At 42.8% G+C, this 26,645-nt stretch overlaps 1 protein-coding gene across 1 annotated transcript in view; it reads left to right on the plus strand.

Annotated features, from left to right (window-relative positions):
• The window catches only part of LOC308295187 (septin-2), a 29,359-nt gene extending 6,795 nt beyond the window's left edge, over window positions 1–22,564 (plus strand). Inside the window, exons 5-12 of the mRNA XM_080738182.1 lie at window positions 843–966; window positions 2,888–3,022; window positions 3,207–3,324; window positions 17,770–17,871; window positions 18,437–18,582; window positions 18,753–18,836; window positions 18,927–18,984; window positions 20,337–22,564. Of these exons, the coding sequence (XP_080594308.1) occupies window positions 843–966; window positions 2,888–3,022; window positions 3,207–3,324; window positions 17,770–17,871; window positions 18,437–18,582; window positions 18,753–18,836; window positions 18,927–18,984; window positions 20,337–20,402 (833 nt within the window). The 3' untranslated portion in view covers window positions 20,403–22,564. The remainder of the gene's footprint in view (window positions 1–842; window positions 967–2,887; window positions 3,023–3,206; window positions 3,325–17,769; window positions 17,872–18,436; window positions 18,583–18,752; window positions 18,837–18,926; window positions 18,985–20,336) is intronic.
• Window positions 22,565–26,645: the final 4,081 nt, after the last annotated feature.

Raw genomic sequence — 26,645 nt, forward strand, 5'->3', positions numbered from 1 at the left:
AGGTGAGTGTGGTACATTCAGCCAAAATCCGTTTCACTTGCGTTTCGAAACGTATATCCTTTGACTGGCTGGTGATATAACGTTAACTGACACAAAGTATTGATAAAAAGACTGTGGATGACAGAGACATTAGAGTGAAATCCTGGTCGGGGGCGCGCTGAGAATTGCTTGTGCTTTAATTGCTCTGTTCTGCTCTTGTGTGCTCTGTGCTGTGAGGAGCAAATGTGGCGCGTGGCCCCAAAGGGAGCAGAATTGGAGTGGAGAGGGGGTCGGCAAGCATACTTAGCATGTTGACGCAATTACTGCACGTCCTCTCTCACCCAAAACGTACACAAAATCTAACATACGGAACTATAAACGGACCACTTTGCACACACACTACTTGGCTGGCAAACCACAACCTCCAAACCTCATTTCTCACATGCCCCTCTTCTAGCACCACCATGAGGTTGCCGACCTGACGGTCGCTTATCACTGGATTAGGGAGTCTTACTGTTTTTTACACGTTAAGTACGTTATTGCAGAGGTTCTCTAAGTGGCGCAGTTGTGAAAAATGTAGAATATATTTTGAACAATACAGATTTCCTCTAGCCCCTGGCACAACATCTTTTTCAGATGGGCGTCCGCAGCCAATTACATACATTAGGGGGTCCTTGACATGAAAAGGTTTGAGAACCACCGGTTTATTGTGACCCGAGGCAGGGTTCAGCCTCATATTAAAAGATGTGATCCTCCCAGTCCAACAGGATGATATTGAAATAGCTAGGAACCCGCCTCGGGTCATGGAACAACTTGCCGCTGTATTTTGACCCTCTCTTTCCCCGCTTTCCCGAAACCCGCAGAGAAGATCGAGAGGACGGTGCAGATCGAGGCGTCCACCGTGGAGATAGAGGAGAGGGGAGTGAAGCTTCGACTCACGGTGGTCGACACGCCCGGATACGGAGACGCCATTAACAGCCAGGACTGGTGTGTTCCCTCTGTGTGTGTGTGTGTGTGTGTGTGTGTGTGTGTGTGTGTGTGTGTGTGTGTGTGTGTGTGTGTGTGTGTGTGTGTGTGTAGGAGCTAGTAGAGATAACAAGTGTTTCCTGTTCATAGTGCCCTCTCTCTTTCTATCTTCCTCCCCCTCGTCCACCTCCTCCTCTCCTCTCCCTAGCCAAGTCACTCCAATTTCTTCGTAATTCTGTCCCCCGGTTTCCCACCTCTCCTCCCACAAGCATTCCCTGACTGTCCTCTCCTCCATTTCCTTCTTGTGTGTATGTACTGTATGTGTGTGTGTGTGTGTGTGTGTGTGTGTGTTTACATGGGTGTATGCCATCTCCTTCTCATGCCAGTGGTGCGGTTGTTAACCCCCCCCCCCCCTCTCTCTCTCTTTCTCCTTGCATCCTCTCCTCCTCCCAGTCCCAGTTCCATTTCCTGTTGATTGTCCTGACATGGCTGTATTTGTACCCCTGGGACTGCATTCTCCTCCCCACGCGAAAAAACAAAAACAAAACCTTAGAGACAAAGAGACAATCACACCAAGCACCCACCCCCCCCTTTACATTCTTTGCATAACAAAATGTATATATCATTGCTGTTTGCCAGAAACCTTGCATCCATATTTCGTAAATTATTTCTCTACTTTATACTTCATTGTTTGACATTGTAACACAAAAGTTGCAAAGATAGCAGATCTATATAATCTACAGTATATCAATAACGAATAAGTCTGTATTTAACCGATGAAAAGTATTAAGAGCTATAGAAGGACTATATTGGATCCATTGGAACACAGGTCCATCTCCTGAAAAGTAACACTTTTGGACCACTTGACACAGTAACGATATATGGTAAAAATCCCCAGTGTTGACTCGGTGTGTAATGAAATGAACCCATGGGGGTACATTTTGAAATAAGCACTGAGGATATCCTGCGAATGTATGTAATTACATTCATGTAATTATATATAAACATACACTGGGAATAGGATGGATGGTGCATTATTCTCTTCTGTGTATACAATTATGCACCGTATGTAACCGTGACCTCCATATCTCCAGCAGCTGTGTTACTGCACTATTTAATGTTCCTGGGGTCTGTGTGCTGTGGTTGTTGGGTCACTTAACTTGAGCGGCGAGGGAACCTAATGGTTTGTAATGGCTGGTTTGGGTTCTTAAGCGGACCATGCGCACAGCACCATTGTGCGTGTGTGCATAATTGGTATAGTTAAATCAAGGGTTTGTTTCTTAAAAGTCTAACAATCCTGAGAAGAGAGCACCGCACAACTTCTAATGTATGGAATATCTCATTCAGATTTTGAATCAGCTCAAAAGTAATTGATTCCTAGTAGCATAGCCAGTTACTGCACAGACCATAATATGCTCTGTGTAATCGTGAGGACCTGGGTTCAAATCTGACCTTGTCTTGTCTTGCAAGTCTTTCCTGTCTCTCTGCCCTTGTTTTCTTGTCTCTAGACTGACCTATGTGAAATAAAGTAATTGTCACTGCGTACAAGGGAATATGAAAAGGAATTATCTACAGTATACCAGAAGGATTCAGATTGTGGGATATCTCAAACATTTGTATCTAGAAGCTAGATGAAAAGTGAAGTGATACATCTAGGCCAGCACTTGTCTTGGCTACTGAGAGAAAGTGCCGGGCGCCTATATAATGACTCTTACTGTGCCTAGTGGCCCTGAAGGAAGTTATTAGTGGAAGTTGTTCAGATGTCTGATGGATTAGCTACATCCCATACTGTGAATGAGCATCACTCTCATGTTCTCCCTAAGTGACTCTTTTCCTTACATCGTTATTAAGCCATTATAGACCTCATTCAGTGCTTGCTGTAAATAGTGTTTAATAGACAGTTGCTCTATGCCACTGTGCTTGTTGCTGCTTCTGATCTCAGCTTTAAGACCATCATCCAGTACATTGACAACCAGTTTGAACGATACCTCCACGATGAGAGCGGCCTGAACCGGAGACATATAGTGGACAACAGGGTGCACTGCTGCTTCTACTTCATATCTCCTTTTGGACATGGGTAAACACACTTAATACACACATTCCTGTGTTGACACTTGGCCTTTTTGACACAAACAATTTGCGGTAGCTACTCTTGAATGATGACATCCCATGCTATAGGACATAATGCCCATCGTTTCTGTGTGACAGATTTGACTGTTTGTCTCACTATACCGTGTCTTCTTTGTTTTCCTCCCTACCAGTCTAAAGCCTCTGGATGTGGAGTTCATGAAAGCCATCCACAGCAAGGTGAACATAGTACCTGTCATAGCCAAGGCTGACACCCTGACGCTGAGAGAGAGGGATCGTCTCAAGAGGAGGGTGGGTTGGACTCACGCATACACACACCACGCTCTGAACTGTTGAGACCCCCGCCCCTGTATGGTCTCAGGGGGTCTTCCAGACCACTAAATTAAAACAGGCAGCTAGTGCAAGTCGAACATAGTGCGTGCGTGCGTGCGTGCGTGCGTGAGGTGTGGTCTACTTGCATGATGTTTTGATGATGCAGCCAGCTTGTCCCTGGACAATGAAGACCCGCATAGAGTGCCAGGGAGGAAGATATAAGGGAGGGAAGAGTGGGAAGGACTGAGGTAGAAAGAGAGATACGTGTGTGTGTGTGTGTGTGTGTGTGTGTGTGTGTGTGTGTGTGTGTGTGTGTGTGTGTGTGTGTGTGTGTGTGTGTGTGTGTCTGTCTGTGCATGTGTATAATAGAGAGAGAGAGCACACTGCGTCCAGTCTCACTCATTTCCAGATGCTTCCTATTGGAACAGACCCAGGTGTCTTGCCTGCCTGCACGCTCCACTATTTCCTGCTGTCCAGTGCTGTGGGAAGAGTCACAGCAGTGTGATAAAAGAGACACACACACACACACACACACACACACACACACACACACACACACACACACACCTCTGGAGAGGTGTGGTATGTTCAGCTGATAACCTTAATCGTACACAACAGAGAAAGGCTGAGCTAATAGGATATCCTGCTTCTGTGATACCCTCTTCTCTTGAACCTCCCGCTGCTCTGCTCTGCTCTTCTCTGCTCTTCTCTTCCCTTCTTTTCTATTAAATAATGGATCCAGAGTCGGTCGTTATGATTTATATAACACTAAACACTTTTTGTTCATAGAGTACTTTTTGTATCAAGAAATGCAACTCAAATTGCTTCATAGTCATAAAATGAAGATTTTACATAAGTTGAAAATCTGCTGAGAGTAGCAGAAGAGAGGGTGGGTCAGAGGGAACCTTATCCTTTCTCAGACCAATGCTAGCCCAAATGATTGAGGTTTTACTGTAAAAAAAAAAAAGAATTAGCCCAAATCCTCACTGGAGGAAGTGGTTTTCACTCAGCTTCAGTTGAGTAATGTATCAACAGTTGAAAACAGTATTTTAGGATTAGGCTTGTTCTCTGTGATTATATTGGATAAGCGACCTACGGTCGCTTATCTCCCGATTAGGGAGTCTTACTGGTGATATACTGTACAGTCAATTGACTGTCTACACAAGGACATCTAAAGAAATGTATTCCAGGAGGGGGAAGAAATTATAAAACACATAGTTTTAGCTTTCAGAAGTGCAACAGTATCAAGAGATTTAGTCGCTTCTGTATATTGTATTGTGTGTGACTCAGTTTGAGTGGACATTTGTGTGATCAAACGTGGATCCTGCTTTTGCAGATAACAGACAGGGTCAGTCGGATAAACTGAACAAGACCATGTTTGTGTGTGTTGATAGAATCCTCTGGTGAGCATGAGATCTTTTGTAGTCCAAGTCCTGGATATTTGTCTGGGCCCTTTAGCTATCTGCAGGGCCTCCCAGTACCCTTTGCAACATGTTCACATTTTGGGGTGTACAGAATACCACTTTTTGTTTTCACAAACATGCACAAGTACTTAACTATTGAGCGCTCGCTGATACTGAGTAGAAGTATCTTCATTTAACATAATAGTATCTAAAAATAAAAACATTTAAATTGTCGTTTGCATTTTGGCTTAATTTATATTGAGCATGATTTCCCTTTTTGGAATAACATAATCCTACAAATAATCTATTTACAAATTAATCATTATTACTTACAGCTTTTTTTATTTGTGAATTAATTTTCTCCATTTACTTTAAATACAAATTAAACTTTTCCCAACTATGTAGATGGCTGACATCATAGATGTCTGACATCATAGACCACATGAGACTGACAAGATATGTCCATATATGGGCTTTCCAAAATATGGGCTTAATATTGATAACATCAGGGATCTCCATACAGTATATGTGACAAGGACTGATACAGTGACAAGGACTGATACAGAGATCTCCATATATGGCCATTAATTTATTAGTGAATTATTTTCCCCCATTGACTTGAAGGGGGAAAATTAAATTGTGAACTTCAATTTGCGTCATGGCAACCACACCTGCAATTTCCAATTGCATCTTTCTAGTTGTCATTAGTAATCATGATTACCGTATTCAGCAAAATAATCAGGATTATCATTCATAATCGTGCATTCTAGTATTTGAATGACACCAGTATTAGCATCTATGCAGTATGGACCTCTCTATAACCCCAAATACGCAGCCCATAATCATACAGTCAGGATTATAGGTATTGTATTCTGTTTGCTATAGAGTTCAGCTTTAAAAATCTTGTCATTGTTTTTTAAATTCATTTTAACCTGAAATAAGCCAGGTTTAATGACAATACTCCTCACAGTGGGAGTTGGCCACATAAGGGTAATATGTTTTTAAGCCATTTCCTGGAAGAGGAGCATCACAGGCGAGTGTCTGTGCTCACATTCCCACAGAGAGAGTACAAGGTAATAATGCCACGTAACTAAACGGTATGTAGAGCATATTTTCTTCTAAGTCCATGATCTTGTGCTCTAACATTTTCAAGTCTGAGACTCATTTTGGCATCGAAGGGTAACCAGGCTAGAATGTTCCATAATTCCAGAACCTGTGAAGATGTGTGATGGTTCTTTTCTTATGTTTCCATTATAAGCAGAACCCTGAATGGCCAGGTACGTCATCTTGATCTAGAACAGGGGTTTTCAACAGGTGGTCACTCGGGGTCCGTGAAGGTTTTGCATGTGGTCCCTGACCATGCATTTAGTAATGTAGGAAAGTGACATTTTCTCTTTGTGTTCCATGTAACAGTGCATTAATGACCTGGTGAACTGTGATGACATGTCAATGTTGAAAACCCCTGAACTAGAAGTGAGTGAGCTTGTGTGTTTGTTTCCTGTGGAATCGGCAACAAACTAAACACTTGAGTCCAAGCATGAGCCTTCAGCCAGGCAGAACAGGCAGAAACAGTGATTTCAAGATTATGTTGTTTAAGTAAATCAACAGTTTACTCTGTTGTGTGTGTGTACTACTACTTTTCAACACAAAAATGTAAACTATGCTAAATGTAAAACTTACTTAAAGTCACTATTTACTTTTATAATCTAGTATCTTGGTTAGTAACACAGTTACTTTTTAACTAATAGCCATTCACTTTATGTACCTTGCCAAAATACCACTATTGAATATATTTTTTATGCATTTTTTCAAAACGATATACAAACTCACACAGTCACAACTTGTTGCATTTTCACAGATCTACAAGATCACAACATGTGACACTTTGTGAGCTTCGATATTTACCGTATTTAAATCTTAACACATTCTAAGAGTATAAAATAAAGACTGTGTGATTAAAACCAGGAAAACACGACGCTTATGCCGCATCGTGATATTACAATAAGTATGTATATATATACTATATTGCCCAGCCCTAGTACATAACCATGACCTTTGCTGAGTGTTAATTCTTCCACCCTCAATCCACTCACCTTTCGGCCTCCCTCTTTTGACCAGAGCTCAGCCTGCTCACCACTTCTCCCTGCATGGCCAGGATCTCAGACCCCCTGCCCGCTTCTCATTCAGTCCTTGGAGACAGTGGGCTGGCGTGCCGGAGCTCTGCTCTACACAATCTTGCAAGGCTCCACCAGAGGACAGTGAGCTTGTTTTTCCTTGAAGGCTGAGGCTCACACAGCCAGATTGTATAAAAGCGCTGAGCCGGCGTGTTACGAAAATCATGGTCACAGTAGGTATTCAGGACACACAATCTCCCCACTCCCTAAGTATCCTAAGGCTCAAGATCCGCTTGGGTTCTTAACCTTCTGCAGCTCAATGGATGTTGTCCATACTGTACATGCAGTAACAACACATAAGTCACTCCAGCACCAGTGGATGAAATATCGTCTCTTGTCAGCTGAATTGTATTCTGTATTAGTGGTGTTTTTGTGTTGTGACCTTCCGAGAACTTGTTGAGGGTTCCTGTGGCCCTTAAGATGAACAAAACGGTTTCCTGTTGCCAGTGGCCCCTCCACCTCGAACTACAGAAAACCCTCGACTGTATTTGCCCTGCATTCCAAATGCACTCTGCTCTGTTGTTTCCATAACATGTGCTAGTTGGCAGTTTGCGATAAGCTTGGGTCGTGCCCTTTTTATATAGATTTTTTTTTTCTTCTTTTTTTTTTTTTACTTCAACATTTTTAAATGGTGTTTTCTTTCTTCGTTGGCATGCATTTAAAGTGGTAGGCAGTGGTGGTCGGCTAGGAATGGGTGAAAGAGGGACAGGAGGAGACATACTGTGATAGCATCACTCTGATCTTTTCCGCTTTCCTGCTCAACCGTCCAAAACTACGATCTGTCCTATAGGATCGCTTCCCATGCTCCACTAAGTGTTCTCTTAACAGACATTTCCCAGTGTCTACTAACAAGCAATTAGTGTATGGAGTTCAACAAAATTGTACGTGCACATACACACCTCATAAGGCTGATACTGTCTATACACAGTAAATCACCAAACACAAAAGCATAGACAATCTAGATGATGCATGTGTCTGTGAAACTTGTACGCAACATAGTGAAAAAAGGGAGACTAACTATCTAATGCCGTTGAATCCTGGATGGACCATTATTGTCAGGAAATAATTCAGCCCATCAGCGCCACCAAATTGACATAATATCCCCAAAGGATGGCATATTATCTAAATTTGGAAAGTGTGTTTATTGGGAGGGTTTCACCAGCTTTTGTCTTATCTCATCATCCAACGGTTTTAAAAATAGGCAAGATGGTGCAGTGCTGTCATGCAGTCAAAATGGTCTGAGGAATTATTTAAACATGCTGCGATTCACCGCATGTTGAGATTGAAACATAGCCTCTGAATTAGATCTGATTGTAAAGTCTAGTGGTGCTTAGGAGTACTTGCCTTACCCCTGCCGCACAATGACATCCAGCTACTGGGTGGGGGACACCAGTACATCAAATTAAGTCAATAATGACAAAGCCTGCCGTTGCAGAATGATCAACGATCCTAATGTTTTTACCCCAATATTTATTAGTTTATTGTGTTCTTTGCCCAGTACTTTCTCACCATCATATACCATTTGTCTCCAGTAAATGGAAGCTCCCCCCCCTCTCTCTGGATCTGCACAGCCCCTTCTTGTATTATTAGGGGGAAACAGCTTGTAGAGAACAATATACGTTTCCTGCAATGTGTCAAGACTATTCCACCGAAAAGACGCAGCCCACTGCCTGGGTTGCCTTATGCACAAAGTGAACAGACCTCCTCCCTCCCTAGATCCTGCCGTTGCTCAGATTTTTTGAGTTTTTGTCCCCTTAGTTTGGTTGTGCCTCCCTCTCTGCTAATATGCATTGTTTCATCGCTCTCTTTCCTGGCATTACCTCCCTCTCCCTTGTATGTGTACCGTTCGTCTTGTTCTTCATAAATCTCTCTCTAATGCCAATTTCCTTTGCTGAGGTCACAGTGGTCTGTAAACTCATAAGTTGTCCTTAGCGGTATATATTGAGGAGCTGATCCTCTCAGTCTGAGACCTGGCAGTCATATCCTGTGTGGGGCTTTAGTCACAAACCGAGCCTGCTGCTTGTTTTCTGTCTCAAAGGGCAGCACAGAGACAGGAGCTGGTTTGAACTGGACTGAAAACAGGGCTACCTACTTGTAACCCCTTCCATCACTACAGGTGTAAAACAAAAATCACTTCACACCCAGTGTGAAACTGCCTTTTATGAGTTATTTGTGGGCTCGCTTTAGCTTAGAGTTGTCCTATCCCCATTTTTTGGCACCTGAAACTAGTCTTTTGTTTTTGAGCTACACATTTCGTTCAAACTTCAACTTATTCAGCTTTACACAGTTGTCATTGCTTGTATTGTTTTCATTAGCAATTGTTATACTTTTTGATTTTGGAATCAGTGAATTCCTATGGGAAATGAATTTCGTCTTAACATTTATATTACTGCCATCTTTTTGTACTGCCCATTATATACTTTGCGTGTTTTGTGTGTTTTCAGCAAGCCCACACAGTTTCTCTAGGAACTGCATTTCTAGTTTCATTAAGCGTCCTGCAAAGCTTGGCCAATGAGCCAAGTGTGAGACGGACATGCATACATACATACATACTGTACATAACATACATACATACATACATACATACATACATACATACATACATACACATAGACAAAGCCAGATGTACAGTAGGAGCGGTTAACATCGCTCAAAAACAAACACAGAATAGTTACCCTCAAAGCAGGGATTTTTATTTTCACCGTTTAAATGTTATTTTGTTTGATGGATTACATGTTGATCACGTTATCAGTGAAAGACTTGAACATGAACTTTTGATATTTCTCAAGACAGTCGCTTTAGCATTCTTCAGCTCATCCGGCAGCTAACCTGACCCCACCCCTTGATTTAAAACAAATGTGTTAATCTATATGTCACGGTTTGATAGAGAAACAGTACGGTCGAGAAACGGAGCACTCGTCGTGCGGCACGGGGCGGAACAAGCGGTCGCCACAACAACGTCCTCCAGGCGGAGCCGCTCGATTGTCCACGACATTGCAAGCGGCGCGAAGGCCAGCGGACCTTGGACCTTGGCCGCGAAGAGCGGGCCAGGGCCGCACGGCCGGCGGAGCGCCGCGCGAGTTACGAAGCCGTGGTGAATGCAATCGTTATATTTATAACTTCAAGCCCACTTCAAGCTTCAAGCCCACGATAAACGCCCTGTCCAAGTGACTACAATGGAGCGCTCCCTAGCTCATAGTAAGCTAATGGCTAAACACTGCCGAGCTAGGCTAGTAAATAAAGAAAGAGAGTCGCAAACGAGTGACGTCAGCGCCTTCACTAGTGAATGGCTGTCGTCGCCATCTGGTGGTGATTGGTGTGTGGTGAACGACAAAACAAGCGCTCTTACCATGAACGTACTGAGTTACCCAAACGTACTGTAACATATACACCAATCACCAACAAATCATAATAAAATTGGCAACTAGCTATATTGGCAGAACATCACCTCATAAATCATCTCATTAAACCCTCAGAAATAACGGGAGGGGGCTCTCATCAGCCAAGCAGCTGAAGTGCTGCCCAGTGCCCAACCCCAACCCCCCCACCCCAGCACCCTCCCCCCAATGCTCCTTGTGTGATTTAATGCGTGACCCTCCTCCTGCTGCCGGCCTCTCTCCTAAGCCAGGGGTCAGAGAGGCCTCCTAGAGAACCCAACTACCCCTCCGTTCTCGCAAACAAGGCTGAGGGTAGCAGACAATAGGTCAGTCGTCACCCCCCACACACACACACCCGCCTTCCTTCTCTTCTCTCCTCTTCTTCCTCCCCTCCTTGTCCTCTCCCTGGCATCTCCGTCCTCGTTTCCCTCTCCCATCCCTATCTCCTCTATCGCAGTGGTTCTGAACCTTTTCAGGCCGCGACCCCCAAAATAATCATATTTTATCTGGGGATCCCCCCACCCTACAAGCATTAAGAGTTGAGGCATTACATTTTGTATAACACAGTTCTATTGTGAAAATGCTCACACCGCCTCGCAACAATTTCTGCCTCTAATATTTTACAATTTGGCCAATGTCTAATTTGTCATTTCAGAGGTATTAAAACTTCCTTAAATTGTCACTTTAGAAATGTGAAGATACCCTCTATACACTTAAACATTATTTTGGTTTGTTTACTGTGAGAGAGAAAACAATATTGCATGTTAAGTTAATCATCTGGGGACCCCCCCAAAATAATTTGGGGGCACCCCAGTGGGTCCCGACCCACAGGTTGAGAACCAATGCTCTATCGTTTCTCTCGAGCCTCTACTCTCCATGTCTTCCCTCGTCACTCCGACCATCGCCCACCCCGTGCCGTCATACCTCTCCCCCCGTGTCCCCTCTAACTTCCCCACCAACAGAGCTGTTTGCCTCCTCCGGGCGGCTGCCATATTTCAACCCTGGCCGCCACGCTGTCACGGTTTTCCCTTCATTGTCTCCAGCCAAGCGTCGACTCTCCCAGGCGCTCCTGGGCCGCGCTCCTGCTGTGTGAACCAGCTCCATGGGCCCGTTGGGAAACATTAAAGTCGCTGCTGGCCCGGTCGCACCAGCCAGTATTGTCACCAGGCTCTCGTCCCTGTATACTGTAGCTATCACACAGCAGAGTAGTGACACTGTAGGTCAACGCTGGCGGGGGGTTGAACGTCAAATCGGGCAGCCGCGAGGAAGGGAGATTATGATATGGCCATTGATTTAAGTGCGTGCCAACTTTGATGTTGACCTCTTGGTTCCCTCTGTAAATGTGGTTCTCTGTTCTGCTGTTTTGTGAAGCCTACAGTGTCGCTGGCTGCATGAATACTGGCCAACGTCCAGTACTAAAGGTTGAGTGCCTATTACCTCATCTTTACCTCATCGGTTACGTCTGCTCCTGTGTCGTACGTCCTGTGCGTGTGTGAGTGTGTGTTCCTGTTCAGTTCATGCCAGTTCCTTTTTTTTTTCCTGCCAGTGTCTGAAACGCGGGGACGTATTTATTTTTTTGGCCTCCTGCAGTCATTGTGCTGGAGCATTGCACCACGCTTCTGCACATTTGAAATTTGAAAACAATAAGTATGTGTTTCCCCTCATAGAATGAGCCCCTCAACTGCACACAATCACCTCCTCTCAAGTGAATAAGGTATATGCCAATTACACTTGGAAAACAGTAGGTTTCCTTTGCTGTAGTCTCACTCGAGGGACATTTCTCAAGTCTGTCACGCCAACCCGTTAACCATGTTGCTGTGTGTGTGTGTGTGTGTGTGTGTGTGTGTGTGTGTGTGTGTGTGTGTGTGTGTGTGTGTGTGTGTGTGTGTGTGTGTGTGTGTGTGTGTGTGTGTGTGTGTGTGTGTGTGTGTGTGTGTGTGTGTGTGTGTGCATTTGCTCGTGTTTATGGGGTTTTGTCCTGCAAAATGCTTTGTTGATTATCAGACCAAGCCCCTCTTTGCTGGTCAAAACTCCTGAACTCATACTTTGTCTTTTGTAAAGGCAGCTTACACAAGATTACACGAATCCCCACATTGTTCCTCTCTACACACTCTTTGATCAGCATGAGAGAGATTTGGGTGGTCTTGACTGTACTAATACTCGGTCCAGACTCCAGACAGAGGGAGGGTGGGGGATCTCTCATTCATATGACGCCTACCTACTTGTTACCATGGTTATGGTGGTTGCCCATGCCCTTCCCATCAGGGCCTCCTGTTACAACACAAAAATCCAGCTGTTATGGTTCAGTCCACACCGTCCATTCACTGCTCAGTTTGAGCTCTAACGCTGACTGTGTGTGTGTGTGTGTGTGTGTGTGTGTGTGTGTGTGTGTGTGTGTGTGTGTGTGTGTGTGTGTGTGTGTGTGTGTGTGTGTGTGTGTGTGTGTGTGTGTGTGTGTGTGTGTGTGTGTGTGTGTGTGTGTACGTGCGCGTGTGCGACTTGATTAGCATCTTCTGTTCTCTAATCCAATTTGAAGGAAACACTGTCCATGGTGTGTAATGTCAGTAGGTACACATTAGGGTCTACCGGTATGTACTATGTCATAGTCTATGAGTAGGCAACATGTATATTGCAGTCTGTGTACCAGGTATGTGATCTTTGTAGAACATATGGACTTGGGTATAGTAAGCATGATGTTCTGTATGTATTTGCCGCATATTTTGCCACTGCTTCTTGGGTTTTCTTGTTCCAGAGGGTCTATATAGCCAGGCAGGCACACACGCTCTGCCTCCCCAGACTGGCTGAATTCTCTCTCTGGCAATCCCCACCTCCTGAATCTACAAAGCTCCATAACACACACACACGTTTACACCAGAACGATGTGTGTGTGTGTGTGTGTGTGTGTGTGTGTGCGCCCTCCTGGCATTTGAGTGTGTGCATGTGCATGCTTTTGTGCACCCATGCATGAGTGTGTTTGTGTTAGGAGATTGGTGCAGGGGTCTAATTCCCTCTGGCCCCACCCTCAGATCAGGTATTGTTGGGGCTTCCTCGCTCAGACACCCTGCAGGCGAGAGAGAAAGAGAGAGAGGGAGAGAGAGAGAGAGAGGGAGGGAGAGAGAGAGAGAGAGAGAGAGAGAGAATGTCCAAAGACATTTCCTGGCAAGAGGGAAGCTTGTTCTGGTCTGACCTTAATGTTTGCAAATTAAGTTTGGGGAACCACCGTTGTTGGGTTTGGGGGGAGGGTGGTTGATTGTCCCCATGCAGGACTCTTAACAAGGAGTCAGTGTTTTTCTCTTCATGTTGCCTGACCTCTGCTCTTTGTTTAGTACATCTGAGCTGTTGTGCGATCTCGCCGAAGCTAATCGAATATATTAACCCCTAATCACAAGGCATCGTCATGCCAATCCCATGGTCCATTCTGTTGCAGTTGGCAGGCAGCTAATATGACACTGCATAAAAGATTTTAAAAATCCTCAAAGATCATTTTCAATGCGGTGCTCGTTCCACGGCATGCCAAGCCCCGGCTCTTCTTTTAGGATTCCCACATATTGAATGAATCTGTTGATTATTTTTGTGGTTATTCAATTCATCTGTGCGATTTATACGATAAAATGACAAAGGTAATAAAGAAGTAAATGATAAAAATGCTCATCACAAACTATCTGAACCCACATCAGCAGAAAACATAACTTTTAATTTGATATTATGGAAACACAGTCATCAATAGCACATCACTAAACTGATTATTCAACTGCAAAAATGTACTTTAGGTAATTTTGTGTAGAGCAGACAGTTGTTAGTTTATGATACAATGCAGTATTATCAATATGGAAGGAGAGGAATGCCTGCACTGCAGTTGCCTAAAATAAAAGTGAGTTTTTGGAGCATATAAACAGTGTGCGGACGTTCCTCTCTTTCCATTGTCTGATACCTTGATGTCCAGCACCTGGCCTGAATATAGGCTTGAGACGTGCAGACAATTTTGTCTATGTATTATCAATATGAACACATGCTAATTACTTGATATTGTGATATCGATATGTGTGAAGGTCCAATATCCTGGTGATCTCTATCCACTTAAGCCCTATATACTTTATCATATTCTATGACAAATAACGAAAAATGCCGATGTACCAGCTCTCGTGATCTGTAGATCTGCTATTATAACAAGATGAAAGATAAAAAAATCCCCAAATAAGGACGCCAGGGTTAATGTGGTTAAAAAGAGTGAGAACCATGTCTTCCTCTCAATCAGATTTCCTCTGAGGGCTCTGGTACATATTTCCACTTCCAAGTATTGTTCCCTGGTAGAATCATAGTTTTACGTGTGCAAGCCGTGCCTGACCAGAAGAGACCAGAGGAAGGCTCCGCTGTGTCACATTGACACCTGAACGGGCACTGCAAAAAGTGTGTGTGTGTGTGCGCACGCGAGCATATTATTGCACACATAGATTACTATGTGGCTGGTGTAATCCTGTCTTTCATTTGTTTGCCCTGTACTGATTGTTTGTCAGCTATTTGTTTGCTTCAGAAGGTGTTTATCTGGGGTGGAATTCTCATCACTTTGCGGGTGTTTTCTTTCTTTTTTTTTAGCTGTAGTGATATTTTTGTGGCTTTTCTTGTAAGAGATTGAGCAAACCTGAAAATATTATTCCACGCTACGAGGTTGACGTGTTGATACGTCTGATCCCCTGTAATGATGGGTTTACACCCGGCTTCGTTGCGGTCGCAAGGTTTGGTGAAGACCCTACTGTGTAATTTCCCGCAAAAGTGCTTAGCAATGTCTCCCATGTCTTTTCCCTGTGCAATTATAGCTATGTATAGACATGCAGGTATGCTATATTTGGGCCACCATCACTGCCATTTGTCTGGTATGGTCACAGAGCCAGTCTGAAGAATATGTCCACACAATGTGGAAATATGTGTCAAGAATGATTCAGCGGCGCTTTGTCCTATTTGCCCGCTTATTTTAACTGGACAACATCGGACTCCGTCCACTCCCATACTTATCGTTACTGTTAAACGTGAGTGAAAAAGTTCCACAAACAATGCATCATTTTTGACCACGTAGGCCAGAAGGCGAAGACAATACATCTTTGGCTTCCTATTCTAATTAATAGTGAGACTGAGTCCTGGATGGCATTGTTTGGCTTAGACTCTGATATCACTAAGCAGACCTGGGCAGCCAACCATAACAGCGCAGAAAGAGAGAGAGAGGAGAGAGGGGTGTGGGGGGGTATTACAGTCCAACAGGATGGTCATAAAATCAAAATGGCTCCCTCTGCCAACATCTTCGTGCCAACTAAAATACACAAGTACAAGGAGAAGAAAGAGAGACTTGCGGAGCAGCACAATCAGGGCCGACGTTATTTACACATAATCAGCAGGAGACAAGTGGGATTTGGAGAAGGCAATGATTCTGACATCTGATCATCTCTTGAGAGGTCGTGATTATAGGTGGCAGGCTGTAGTAAACACACGTTAGAGTCCACGGTAATCCAGGCAAATAGACATTAGCAGCTTTTGGCTTTAGCGATGTCTGGAAAAGCATGATGGCAGAAAACGGCCTGCTTGCTCGTGCCATGACCAGATGTCGTTTCTGGATGTTTTAATGGTGGATTGCATTGGTTAACACACACACACACACACACACACACACACACACACACACACACACACACACATTGTACTGACATTGCGTTAGACAATCCTAGCCTTGACGCAAACGTGTTTGTGGTGGTAATTTGCTGCACTGGTTGCTTAAGTTTTCTTCCAGTTTGTTCCTGAATCTTTGTGTGTTTAAAAGCTGCTTTTGTTGTGTTCTTTCTTCAGTCCATTGTGTGAAAAACGTGTTTATTTTCCCATGTTTCCCCAAATTCTCTAGTGATGTTTATCCACTCCCTATGTTGGAAGGGTCAGTAAAATGTGTGTGTGTGTGTGTGTGTGTGTGTGTGTGTGTGTGTGTGTGTGTGTGTGTGTGTGTGTGTGTGTGTGTGTGTGTGTGTGTGTGTGTGTGTGTGTGTGTGTGTGTGTGTGTGTGTGTGTGTGTGTGTGTGTGTCTTTGCCTCTTTGTTGAGTGTGTGTACTGTGTGTGTCAATGTACGTGCACGCACTTTAGCAAAACGGACAGCAGGTCCGGTCCTGTGTTACGCTCTTGCTCTTGAGTCCTGCAAAGTCTGTTTGTTTTTAGATCTGCCCCGCAACAATACCCTACTCTCTCCACACACACTATCTCACACACAGTGTACGCTCGGTGGCTCGCTGAGAAAACAAGCGGCAGCCATAACAAGGCGCAAACTGTGGCCCACTCTATAGGAAAACCTGCTCTCACTTCCCAGGCTCCTGGCTGACTCACCACTGTCCTTTATAGATGACATGAAAGTCCCCAAAAAATGTCAGGAAAACAACGCTTGACATATTTTGGCTCGGTTACATAAGGCTACATTGTCTGAATTTGAAAATTGTGCTCTCACAGAAAACAAAGAAAGAATGTACCTTTGATGTTTGGAATAATAAATATTCACATCTGTCCCCTGTATACCGGGAAAGAAAGCGCCTTTGTTTCAGGTTGTTTCTTCACCGGTGGCCTACTGGAAGAAGGGGTGATACATTTCCTTATACATCCTTTATAGGAGTAGGACGTATAGAAATAAGCGTTTACACACACACACACACACACACACACACACACACACACACACACACACACACACACACACACACAGAGAGACTTGTTATTTTCACCTGCCTTGCCTCTCTGCGTGAACCCCTCTTTCATGTCTCCCCCAATGGGGCACTTTAATTAAATGTATGACTTCTGCAGAAACAGTTCCGCCCTGTTAGTCTAGGTAATATCCCCTTAGGATTTCGCTTTCTTTTAGGGTCAGAGCTGCAGTACCTTTATGCAGCTCAAAAGTGTATGGAATCAGTCTGTTTTCAGGACTAAGTATGTAATTAGATGGAAGTTCCATCGAGATTTGCCCCAGGTTATGCTATCAATACTTAGCTGAATCAATTATCGAAGTAAACAATACTTATTTTACGGAGCACGGAAAGAGAGGAATCCTAACTTTCAGAAGACAAGATGTTTTGATGTTCTACATGAAAAGCCTTCATCCAGCTCAAACAGACACTATCAATATGAACAGGGAGTCAAGCTAACCTTTAGTCTGAAGCACTTAGTAGTATTTCTTCACTGGTTTTGCTAAAATACATCACCATAACCTTTTTAGAACATAAAACTCATATACTCAAACACTGTCCCCCTTTCCTCGATTGTAGTCAGAGTATTGGTTCCAGACGCGCTGGTTGTCAAACCCTGTTCTAAATGCATATTCCCACTCAGGATGAGATGTGCATCTTGACCAGTAGTGTTTTGGCCCTGAACAGTGTGAGGTGTCAGGACTCAGGAGGTAAGGTCAGGTCAGGTCCGTGACTCCTTTTGGCTCACCCTGTGTTTCCATCTCTTAGGTCCTGGATGAGATCGCAGAGCACGGGATCAGAATATACCAACTCCCTGATGCTGACTCCGATGAGGACGAAGAGTTCAAAGAGCAGACCAGAGTCCTCAAGGTGAGAGAGATGCATAATCGGTTAAACACAGCTGTACCTTAAGGAGAATGGGCAGTCCACTAGTAGTTTTTCCTGTACTGTGATGGAGCGGAGAGCGATGACATAAGAGAGGTGGTGCAGGAGAGAAATTCTCAGATGGGATTTGATCCTGAATATATCAAATTCTCCTGTAATGTAGATGTGTTTTAATATATGATATGAAAAATTCCTTTGTGAGATAGTGGAAATATTCTTATTAGTTGATCCACTAAGCAAATGGGGATGACTATTGAACCTGTGTGATGTGTATGGTAAATGGTGCCTTTATCCAAGGCACTTTACAATGATTGTGCATTATATTCACCCATTCACACACACTGAAAACCTGCTCATCTGGAGCAATTAGGGGTTATATTTGTCAACAATGTTAGGGTATAATTCCTTTTATAATTGTCTGTTGTTTCTTCTTTATTAATTGATGACATTTTGTGGAAACATAGACTGAAACCTGTCTGTTTTTCCGTTATCCACCCGCTGTCATTGTCTCTCTCCCGGGGACTCTGATGCTTTATCTCCCCCTGACCAGGCCAGCATTCCATTTGCTGTGATCGGCTCTAACCAGCTGATAGAGGTGAAGGGGAAGAAGATCCGTGGCCGTCTGTACCCCTGGGGCGTGGTTGAGGTGGAGAACCCAGAGCACAATGATTTCCTCAAGCTACGAACCATGCTTGTGTGAGTCTGTGTTGTTTAGAACTATGTCCGCCATGAGACTTTTTTTGACTGGATTAGTTGTAGTTTCAGCCTCCTGTCCAGGCCAGCTCTGGATACGTTTTTGGAGAAGCTCTACTGCCTCCTAGAGTGCAAAAATAGTATCGCATCTTTTCTTTCCTTTTTGTTTGCAGGACCCACATGCAGGACCTACAGGAGGTAACTCAGGACCTGCACTATGAGAACTTCCGCTCGGAGAGACTCAAGAGGGCTGGCAGGTGAGAAAGTTTTCACTGGAGGTTTGCCAGTTGGCTATTCATCTGCTTTGTTTCAACCAGTGAGGTTCTGATGTGTTTTCGTCCCCACAGGGCTGTGGAGGAAGATGTGGTCGACAAGGACCAGATTCTGCTACAGAAAGAGGCTGAGGTGAGAACACACAAACAATTCAACAACAGTCAATTAAAATTCACAGATACAATGAAACCAAAACATACTTAAACGTATACATACACATACACATATACATACAGTATATAGAGAGTAACATATTTGAGACAAGCAAATGTGCAAGGCAAGGGTACTAAAGTCTAAGGAAATGCATTGGTAAACAAATAGGTTTTCAGGAACGTACACATGCATCTGTACAAACAGAATAACCTTGCACATGGAGTCTTTTACAGGCCCTAGTTTGTATCTCATTTCCTTAGATCATTCTTTGGTGAGTCTCTATTCATCAAGGAAAAGACATGTTTGAAGTTGGAGTCATTTTCACCTGTTCACCTCCTTTTCTTTTTTTTGCACATTGTTTACATCCTCCTGAGTCATGGTGCCTGCATGCCTGAAATAGTCCACCCCCATTCCCTGGTTGCTCTTGATTGGCCTGTTTGTGTCCAGGCAATGTAAAGCAGCAACAGGGTGGAGTGTAATCAGTGCTGTTGGTAAACACAGATGCCAGGACAGGGTGTGACGTCAACGTCCTGTTTCGATGGCCTAGTTAGATGGTGGGAATGACCTCAGTAAGGAGTTGAGGACAAAAACCTAGCAGCTGGGATGGGCTTGGGTGATCTGTTTCCTTATACATGGCATCTATGTATGTTTTTTATTTAGGTGGGTGGAAGGTTGGACATGATTGAGCTATCGATTTGTCGCAATACATATGCCGTTATAGTTCTGTGATCTTTTCTCACAGTCAACCTGCATTCCTGCTGCTACAAGCAGCTTGGAATACCAGGGCAGCTTAGTTTCCAGTTCTTTAAAAACTGTTTCATTGTTCGCCATAGTCATGGGCGTCACACTTCACTGCATTTGTCCTGATTACACTGAGCGTTTTTTTTTTTTTGTGGAAATTAATGACATCAGTGGCATAGGTGTGTAGAAACTTGGAATGTGTGACACACTTGAAATTCCTCTCTTAGCCACAAGATGGCAATATTCTGTAAAGAAAGAGACAGTACTGTTAGTCAAAGAAACAATCATAACATTTATTATTTCAAATATAAATAAATGTTTAAAATATATAAATGTATAAATGTTTAATTTACATTCCAATGCACAAAAGATGCATTCAACTTAACCGATGACAATGCAAGCCATCAACTTTGGGAGACTATAGCTGGTTGTGCAAAATTAGCAGGGCAAGTTCATTAAGTATTAAATACTTAATGAACATACAACACTACATTTTAGGGTTGTATGGGCAGGTGTTCCACCTAAAAGTAATATATCACTGCAGCACTCAATTCTAATAATAATTCTGTGGTCTGCCTCCCAATCCGTAGCTGAGGCGCATGCAACAGATGATCACACAAATGCAAGCACAGATGAAGATGAGGGCGGATGAGTGAAGGATGGAGGGAGAAGATGGCGGCCTCCTCTGACTGGCTCCCACTCAGCCTTCTCTGGACCCATCCTTCCCAGCTACTGTCTGCTTATCCTGCACACTGTCAAATCCGTAGTGTTAAATTCTGCCAATGTCTAAATGTCACAAATCTAAATGGATAAACTAACACTAAGTATTTTACTGTGCCGGTATCCGGGAATCAAGTGTGACCACCATTATCAACATACCTCCTCAAACAACCAACTGCCCACTCCCCCTCCATCCATCCATCCATCCATCCATGTCTGGTGGTCAAATATATGTTATTGATGGCTTTCCTCAGTATCTATGTGCTATTACCCATCAAACATAACCTGTGTCAATCCATCAACCCTGGCATTGGCCGACTTGCTTGTCGGTCCTGTTTTGGGAACGGGCAGGATTGCAATTAGACTGATCATGTTCATTTGGTCAAATATTGACCTAAATCTGAAATATATTATTCGGTCACTTCTAAAGGGGATGAAACCCTTAGCTGGTTTTGTAGTTTGTTTTCCAGTTTGATTGAGTACTTTATTAGCATGTTTGTTAACTGTACAGGTAGTACAGTCAAAGGTTGTGTTAAAACACAAAAAGCCCCATGGGGCTTGTTTTCATTGTGGTCCTTTGTACTCAATCCATCTGCAATGAGTTCAAGTTAAAAACTATCAAATCGCAGGCTGCTTTAACACAGCTGCAGTCTAATCAGTTATGGGGGATTGGGGGTGTTATATAATGTGTCACTGATTGCCACCTAAATACAACAATCTAAATTAGCATTAGCATTAGCTGCGCTGCGTTGCCATGTTTTTCATCATTCTGTAGTTTTTAACCTGTACAGGAAATCAAACTACAAAATCGGCCTACAGTTTCATGCCCCTTTACGTGGACACATCGTATCTCTGCGGCACTGGCAGTGATAAACGGTACTAGGTGTCGGAGATGCCTGCCGTTCTTGTTTGCATGTTTACAAAAAGAAAGCTTGTAGATATTATTTGCTTCATTTCATTTTGCATCAGCAGAGTGTTCAAGAGATACTCTTTGCCCACATCTACGGCACCATAGCTGAATATGAATAACAACTTTTAATGATGTTTTGAAAACTATTTTAATATACTTTAACTTAAAACTATAAATGTAACTTGCCTGACATCACCGTTACATCTGCCTTTACTTCTTAATCTTAAACCCTATATACTTATTTGACCAATGTCCAGCAGTGGTCTATACTTTCCCCTCCTTTTTTCCCTCTACACCAAATAATTTCACAGAAAATACCAGATCTACATGCTCACAAGTCATCGCAGCATAAGACGTTGTAACTTGTAGATCTGCTGTTTTTGATGAATGTTTGCATATTATGACATGCCCAGAAAAGGCACGCTATGCCTATGATTCATGTGGTGAAACCCCCATCTGTTTGATCCAAGATTCATGTGAGCTGAATACTCTTTATTCTGGTATTGTTGCCTAGTGAAATTAGGATCACTCAGCAGTTTATATTTACTTAGTTATCAAGTCAAATATCTCACCTTGTTCGTGTCGAACCCTAAATCTTTATATTGGTTAGGTTTCTATCTATTTGTCTAATTCTCATCCAGATATAATTACACCGGTACTCAGATGGTAATGGTTAACAGAAAACAATATCTGTCTTAATATGATCACGTTAAAGTTGAATAAAGATATCAAGATGCCACATGATTGTATTAATTAATTAGTGATTCATTATCTTGTTGCTGATGAACATACTGGTTCAATACTAAACTTATAGTTAATTTACTTCAGTATTTTCCTCTCTGGTGTTGATATGCCATATTTTTTACACTACATTGACGCTGCACTGAGCAGTCTCAGAATGCAAAACAAAAGTGCTTTTTGTTTAGTTTTTTCTTACGCCTAATATTTATTGAATATGACAATCTGGACCTTTTGATGTGACTGATTGCCGTCTTCTCGCCAAACTATTCTCTTGTTAGTTATTTACAGCAGATTTTATTATACATTCTAGCTTTTGTGTCGTGTTCATCACTGTCTGTCAAATACAATTTTATTGTGTGACATTGTTTTGGTCTTATATCTTTCTCTTTCTTTTTTTCTACACAACTTTGTCTTTTGAACCCTTCCCAAAAGATTATATTAACCACAAGGCAACAGAGACCTGTTTTAGATGTCTCACTTTTTATATTTCTTTCCTTTTATTAAATAAAATTCAATTGGACATTTGCCTTTTTACTTTATGTTATCAAATGTATTCTATGCAAACACACTTTTGTCGTCTGAAGGAGCTGCAAAGGTAACAATGAATGAACAATTTGGTTACATTTTTTACCCATTTAGGCCTGAACACACTATGACGCAATATTTTATGCTTTAAATATAAAAAAATAGCAGTGCGAGCTTGTAGATCTGCTATTTTTGAAAAATCGTGAAAATTAGAATTTTGACCCGATTCTATAAGTGTCTTTTGAATCCTTCTAAGATTTTTGGAAAAAAACTATGTTTCTATGTCAGCAATCTGGCCAGCCATCGTCAAAGAAAAGGTCCTTTTCACTTAACTGGAGCTCAGTTAGTCTGTTCTTGAGAGACTACTATGTCAGAGTGGTGCTCAAACCTTTTCATGTGAAGGACCCCCAAAATGATATTTATTTGGCCACGGACCCCCATTTCAAAATATCTAGCTCCAGGGACCACCCAGAAGCAAAATTTGAGTTACAAACGTTCGCTTTGGAAATACATATATTCAAAGATTTGCACACATTTTCACGACTTTTTCAAAAATAGCAGATCTACAAGCTCGCAGCGCGCTTGTATATCTGCTATTTTTCACTGGTTAAAGCAGTCAATGATCCTAGGTAGAGATGTTACCGATCAATCGGCAATGGATCGGATCGGGCCGATCAAAGCGTGATCGGCGATAATCGGTGGTTTAGATCAAAAGGTAAATTCACCGATCCGATCCGATCGGTGCATCCGATCAACCAGCCGTTCAGTATGCCCACTTGAGGCCATTTTGGCGTATTGATTTCCACAGTGCTGAAGGAATAATTAGTTACTGCTATGATAATAAATACATAGTAATGCTGGTAAATAACTATAAGGCAAATATCTAAATGAATTCATGAGTGAATTAATTAAAGTTAAAACATTAACATTTAGAAAATATAAATAATATATAAATAATAAATTGATCGGATCGGTGATTGATCGGTATCGGGTGATCAAACTTTTGTGATCGGTGCTCGGTGATCGGTTCCAAAAAACCTGATCGGACCATCCCTAATCCTAGGCCTATATTATAGCTCTATATTCTGATAGCATTCATTGCTATAGAGCAGTGGTTTTCAACCAGTGGTCCTTGAGGGGGTCCAAGGTGGTCCTCAGCTAAATGATCAATCTTTAACTCTTGAGAGTGTAAATATTTTCTCTAGCATTAAATGATTGTTAAATATCTTCATTACTTAATTTACAAAAAGTCTCTACAATTTGAGATTGTAGTAGAATTGTTAATATGATGATCATCTGTCCTATGGTACCACATCAATACAGCATGGAATTCAAACTCTTATCCAACAATAACAAAATATTCTATGTTTTGGGTTGAGGCAAAATCTCGTCAAATAATGGTGGTCCGTGACTCAAATGCCAAATAAATAATGGACCTTGATGTGAAAAGGGTTGAAAACATTTACCTTTAACCAAAAAATAACACTTTGCCTTCAATGTTGAGGTAAGGAGCTTTAGTTTATTTATGTAATGGTGACATGACATGGGGTTATATAGGCCAGTAGTTCCAAAACGTTTGCCCAAAAGAGCTATTAGACCTTTGCCCCGGGACCCAAACTAGTGAAATATAGCATATCTACAAGCTCACAACGCTATGCTTCGCTAGATTTTTCTTTTATTTATTCATGAAATGCCTTATTAGAATCACTGAAATTTATTTTTAATTCATGACTTTTTTTTGCTTTTTTCTGAATGTTTTCGGGAAATGTTTTGAAATCATTATTAAAAACAAAATGTAGGAAACAAAAAACAAAGGGACCCATAGATAAAGACCCCACTGTTCAATATAGGCCAGTGGTTCTCAAAGTGGATTCTGTGGGTTCCTTTAGGGGGGTCTACTCTAAATCGACCCATCCAAGTCTGTAACTCTGACAGTGTACAATTGGAACCAAATTAATCCGTAAGGGGAGACCTTGAAATTTGAAAGTTTGAGAAACACTGATATAGGCTATAATGCTACATACAAATGGGACAGTCTGTCAGTGCAGGCTACACTGGCTGCTGGGCCTGCGTTCTACATTGTGGGGGGGCGGGGCTTATGACGACCAGGCCTCGCCCTCCTCAGACCCACACGGTCCTTCGCTGCTTTGGATGTGAGAGAGAGAGAGAGAGGGGGTTTGCGTTCTCCAAGCCTCAAAGCTGCGAACATGACGGCCAACATACGATACAAAAGCCGCATCCCGGTTAAAACCGGTACGCAATGCAATTGTTCGTTTTGCAGTTATAAATGTGGGTTGATTGTGGATTATTCTAATGACTGTTTCATGTTTCTCTGTTCTCTTAAATTCCATGGACGTCGGTCTCTCCATCCTTGCACCTGCGTCTCCCATTTCCATCCATCCACCCATCAAATGGCCAATAGATGAAGGCATGGAGGTAAGAGGAGTCTTTAAATGTGTAATTTTGTCGTTTTTTCCCCCGCTGCTGTTGGGGGTGGATGCTGGTATTGAGTGTTCCCATGGCAGCTACTAAGGTTGCATATTGCAATTGCACGGCATAATTCGCCTCGACAATACATTGCCTTGCAATGTTGAAAAATGTCAGATTCATGACGATGGATTCTACTGCTTGTGCGGGTTTTGTCGAGCGTTATAGTTTGATAGTCTTTCCACTCGGCTTCATGGTGCTGAGGAGGAGCAGGGTAGCCCCTGACATCACTAGATGCTCGGTGAACATCAAGCTGACAGAGGTTTAATTTTCATTCGCATAAGGAATAGGCCAGCCAGCGTCAGCAGTCAGCACAGGGCATGCTGGCCAGTGGAGGATGCAGGATGCGTAAGCAACATGGTACCCAGGCATCCCGTCAGCCCTCTCATCCTGATCCCGTGGGCATGCAGTGACCTGCTTTTATTTAAATCAGCGTGATCTGCCAGCCAATGGCGAAGCACTGTGCTGACAGACGGACAGACTGACCTAATAATATTATCACGTCACATCTCCTATGCAGGGTGCTTACCTCTTCTGAACCCTGCACTGTTCATATTCAGGGGCGTCACAAGGGGGTGGGGGAGGAGTGGGACTGAGTTACTTGGGCCCAAGGTGGAGGGGGCCTTAATTATTTTATAGCTATTGAAAAATAGCAGATACATACAAGCTCACAGTGTGGCACCAAGTGCCGTGCTGCGAGCTTGTAGATCTGCTATTTTTTAAAAGTCGTGAAAATGTGTGCAAATCTTTGAATATTATGTACTTTTTAAGCGAACATTTGTAGCTCAAATTCTGCTTCTGGGGGGTCCCTGGAACTAAATATTTTGAGATGGGGTTCCGTGGCCAAATACATATCATTTTGGGGGTCCTTTCCTTCACATGAAAATATTTGAGCACCACTGACTGACAGAGAAACCTTAGAAGGATTTGAAATATTCAGACTCTGCACAAATTTTCAAGATTTTTCAAAAATTGCAGATCTACAAGCTCGCAGCATGGCACGAGTGCCGCGCTGTGAGCTTGTATATCTGCTATATAATAGTTAAAGCACAAAATGTGAGTGAATCTTTGTACCCAGGGCCCAGAATTTGGTGTGACACCCCTGTTCATATTGTAAACAAGGTGACAACATGAGCCCTTATGGGGGGTCTACTTCATCTCAACACCATCTCACATGAGCATTCCAACTCCTCTCCTATTTCCAATGCTTTAGCTGTTTGATAACAGTGACACATACATACAGTAGGCATTCTGGGAATATAAGCATGGCTTTGTTGCAGTAACCTTGATCTGATTCAATGATCACCCCTTTTGAAGTGGACCGTTTAAGTAACAGCGTTCTTTATTATTGCGACCTTGGCTGTTACGTTGCAGACAGATTTGCACCTTCCCAGGCCTAGTTACAGTCTGACCAAATCCAAAGGGTCGTGTCACAATTGTGTCACATGGCTCAGCCACAGTAATGGTAGTATTATGGTCTCGTGAGTGCATTTATGAAAGACTAGGATGAATGCAG

Source organism: Nannobrachium achirus (genome assembly GCF_963921795.1).
Source record: "Nannobrachium achirus genome assembly, chromosome: 12".
Classification (NCBI taxonomy): domain Eukaryota; kingdom Metazoa; phylum Chordata; class Actinopteri; order Myctophiformes; family Myctophidae; genus Nannobrachium; species Nannobrachium achirus.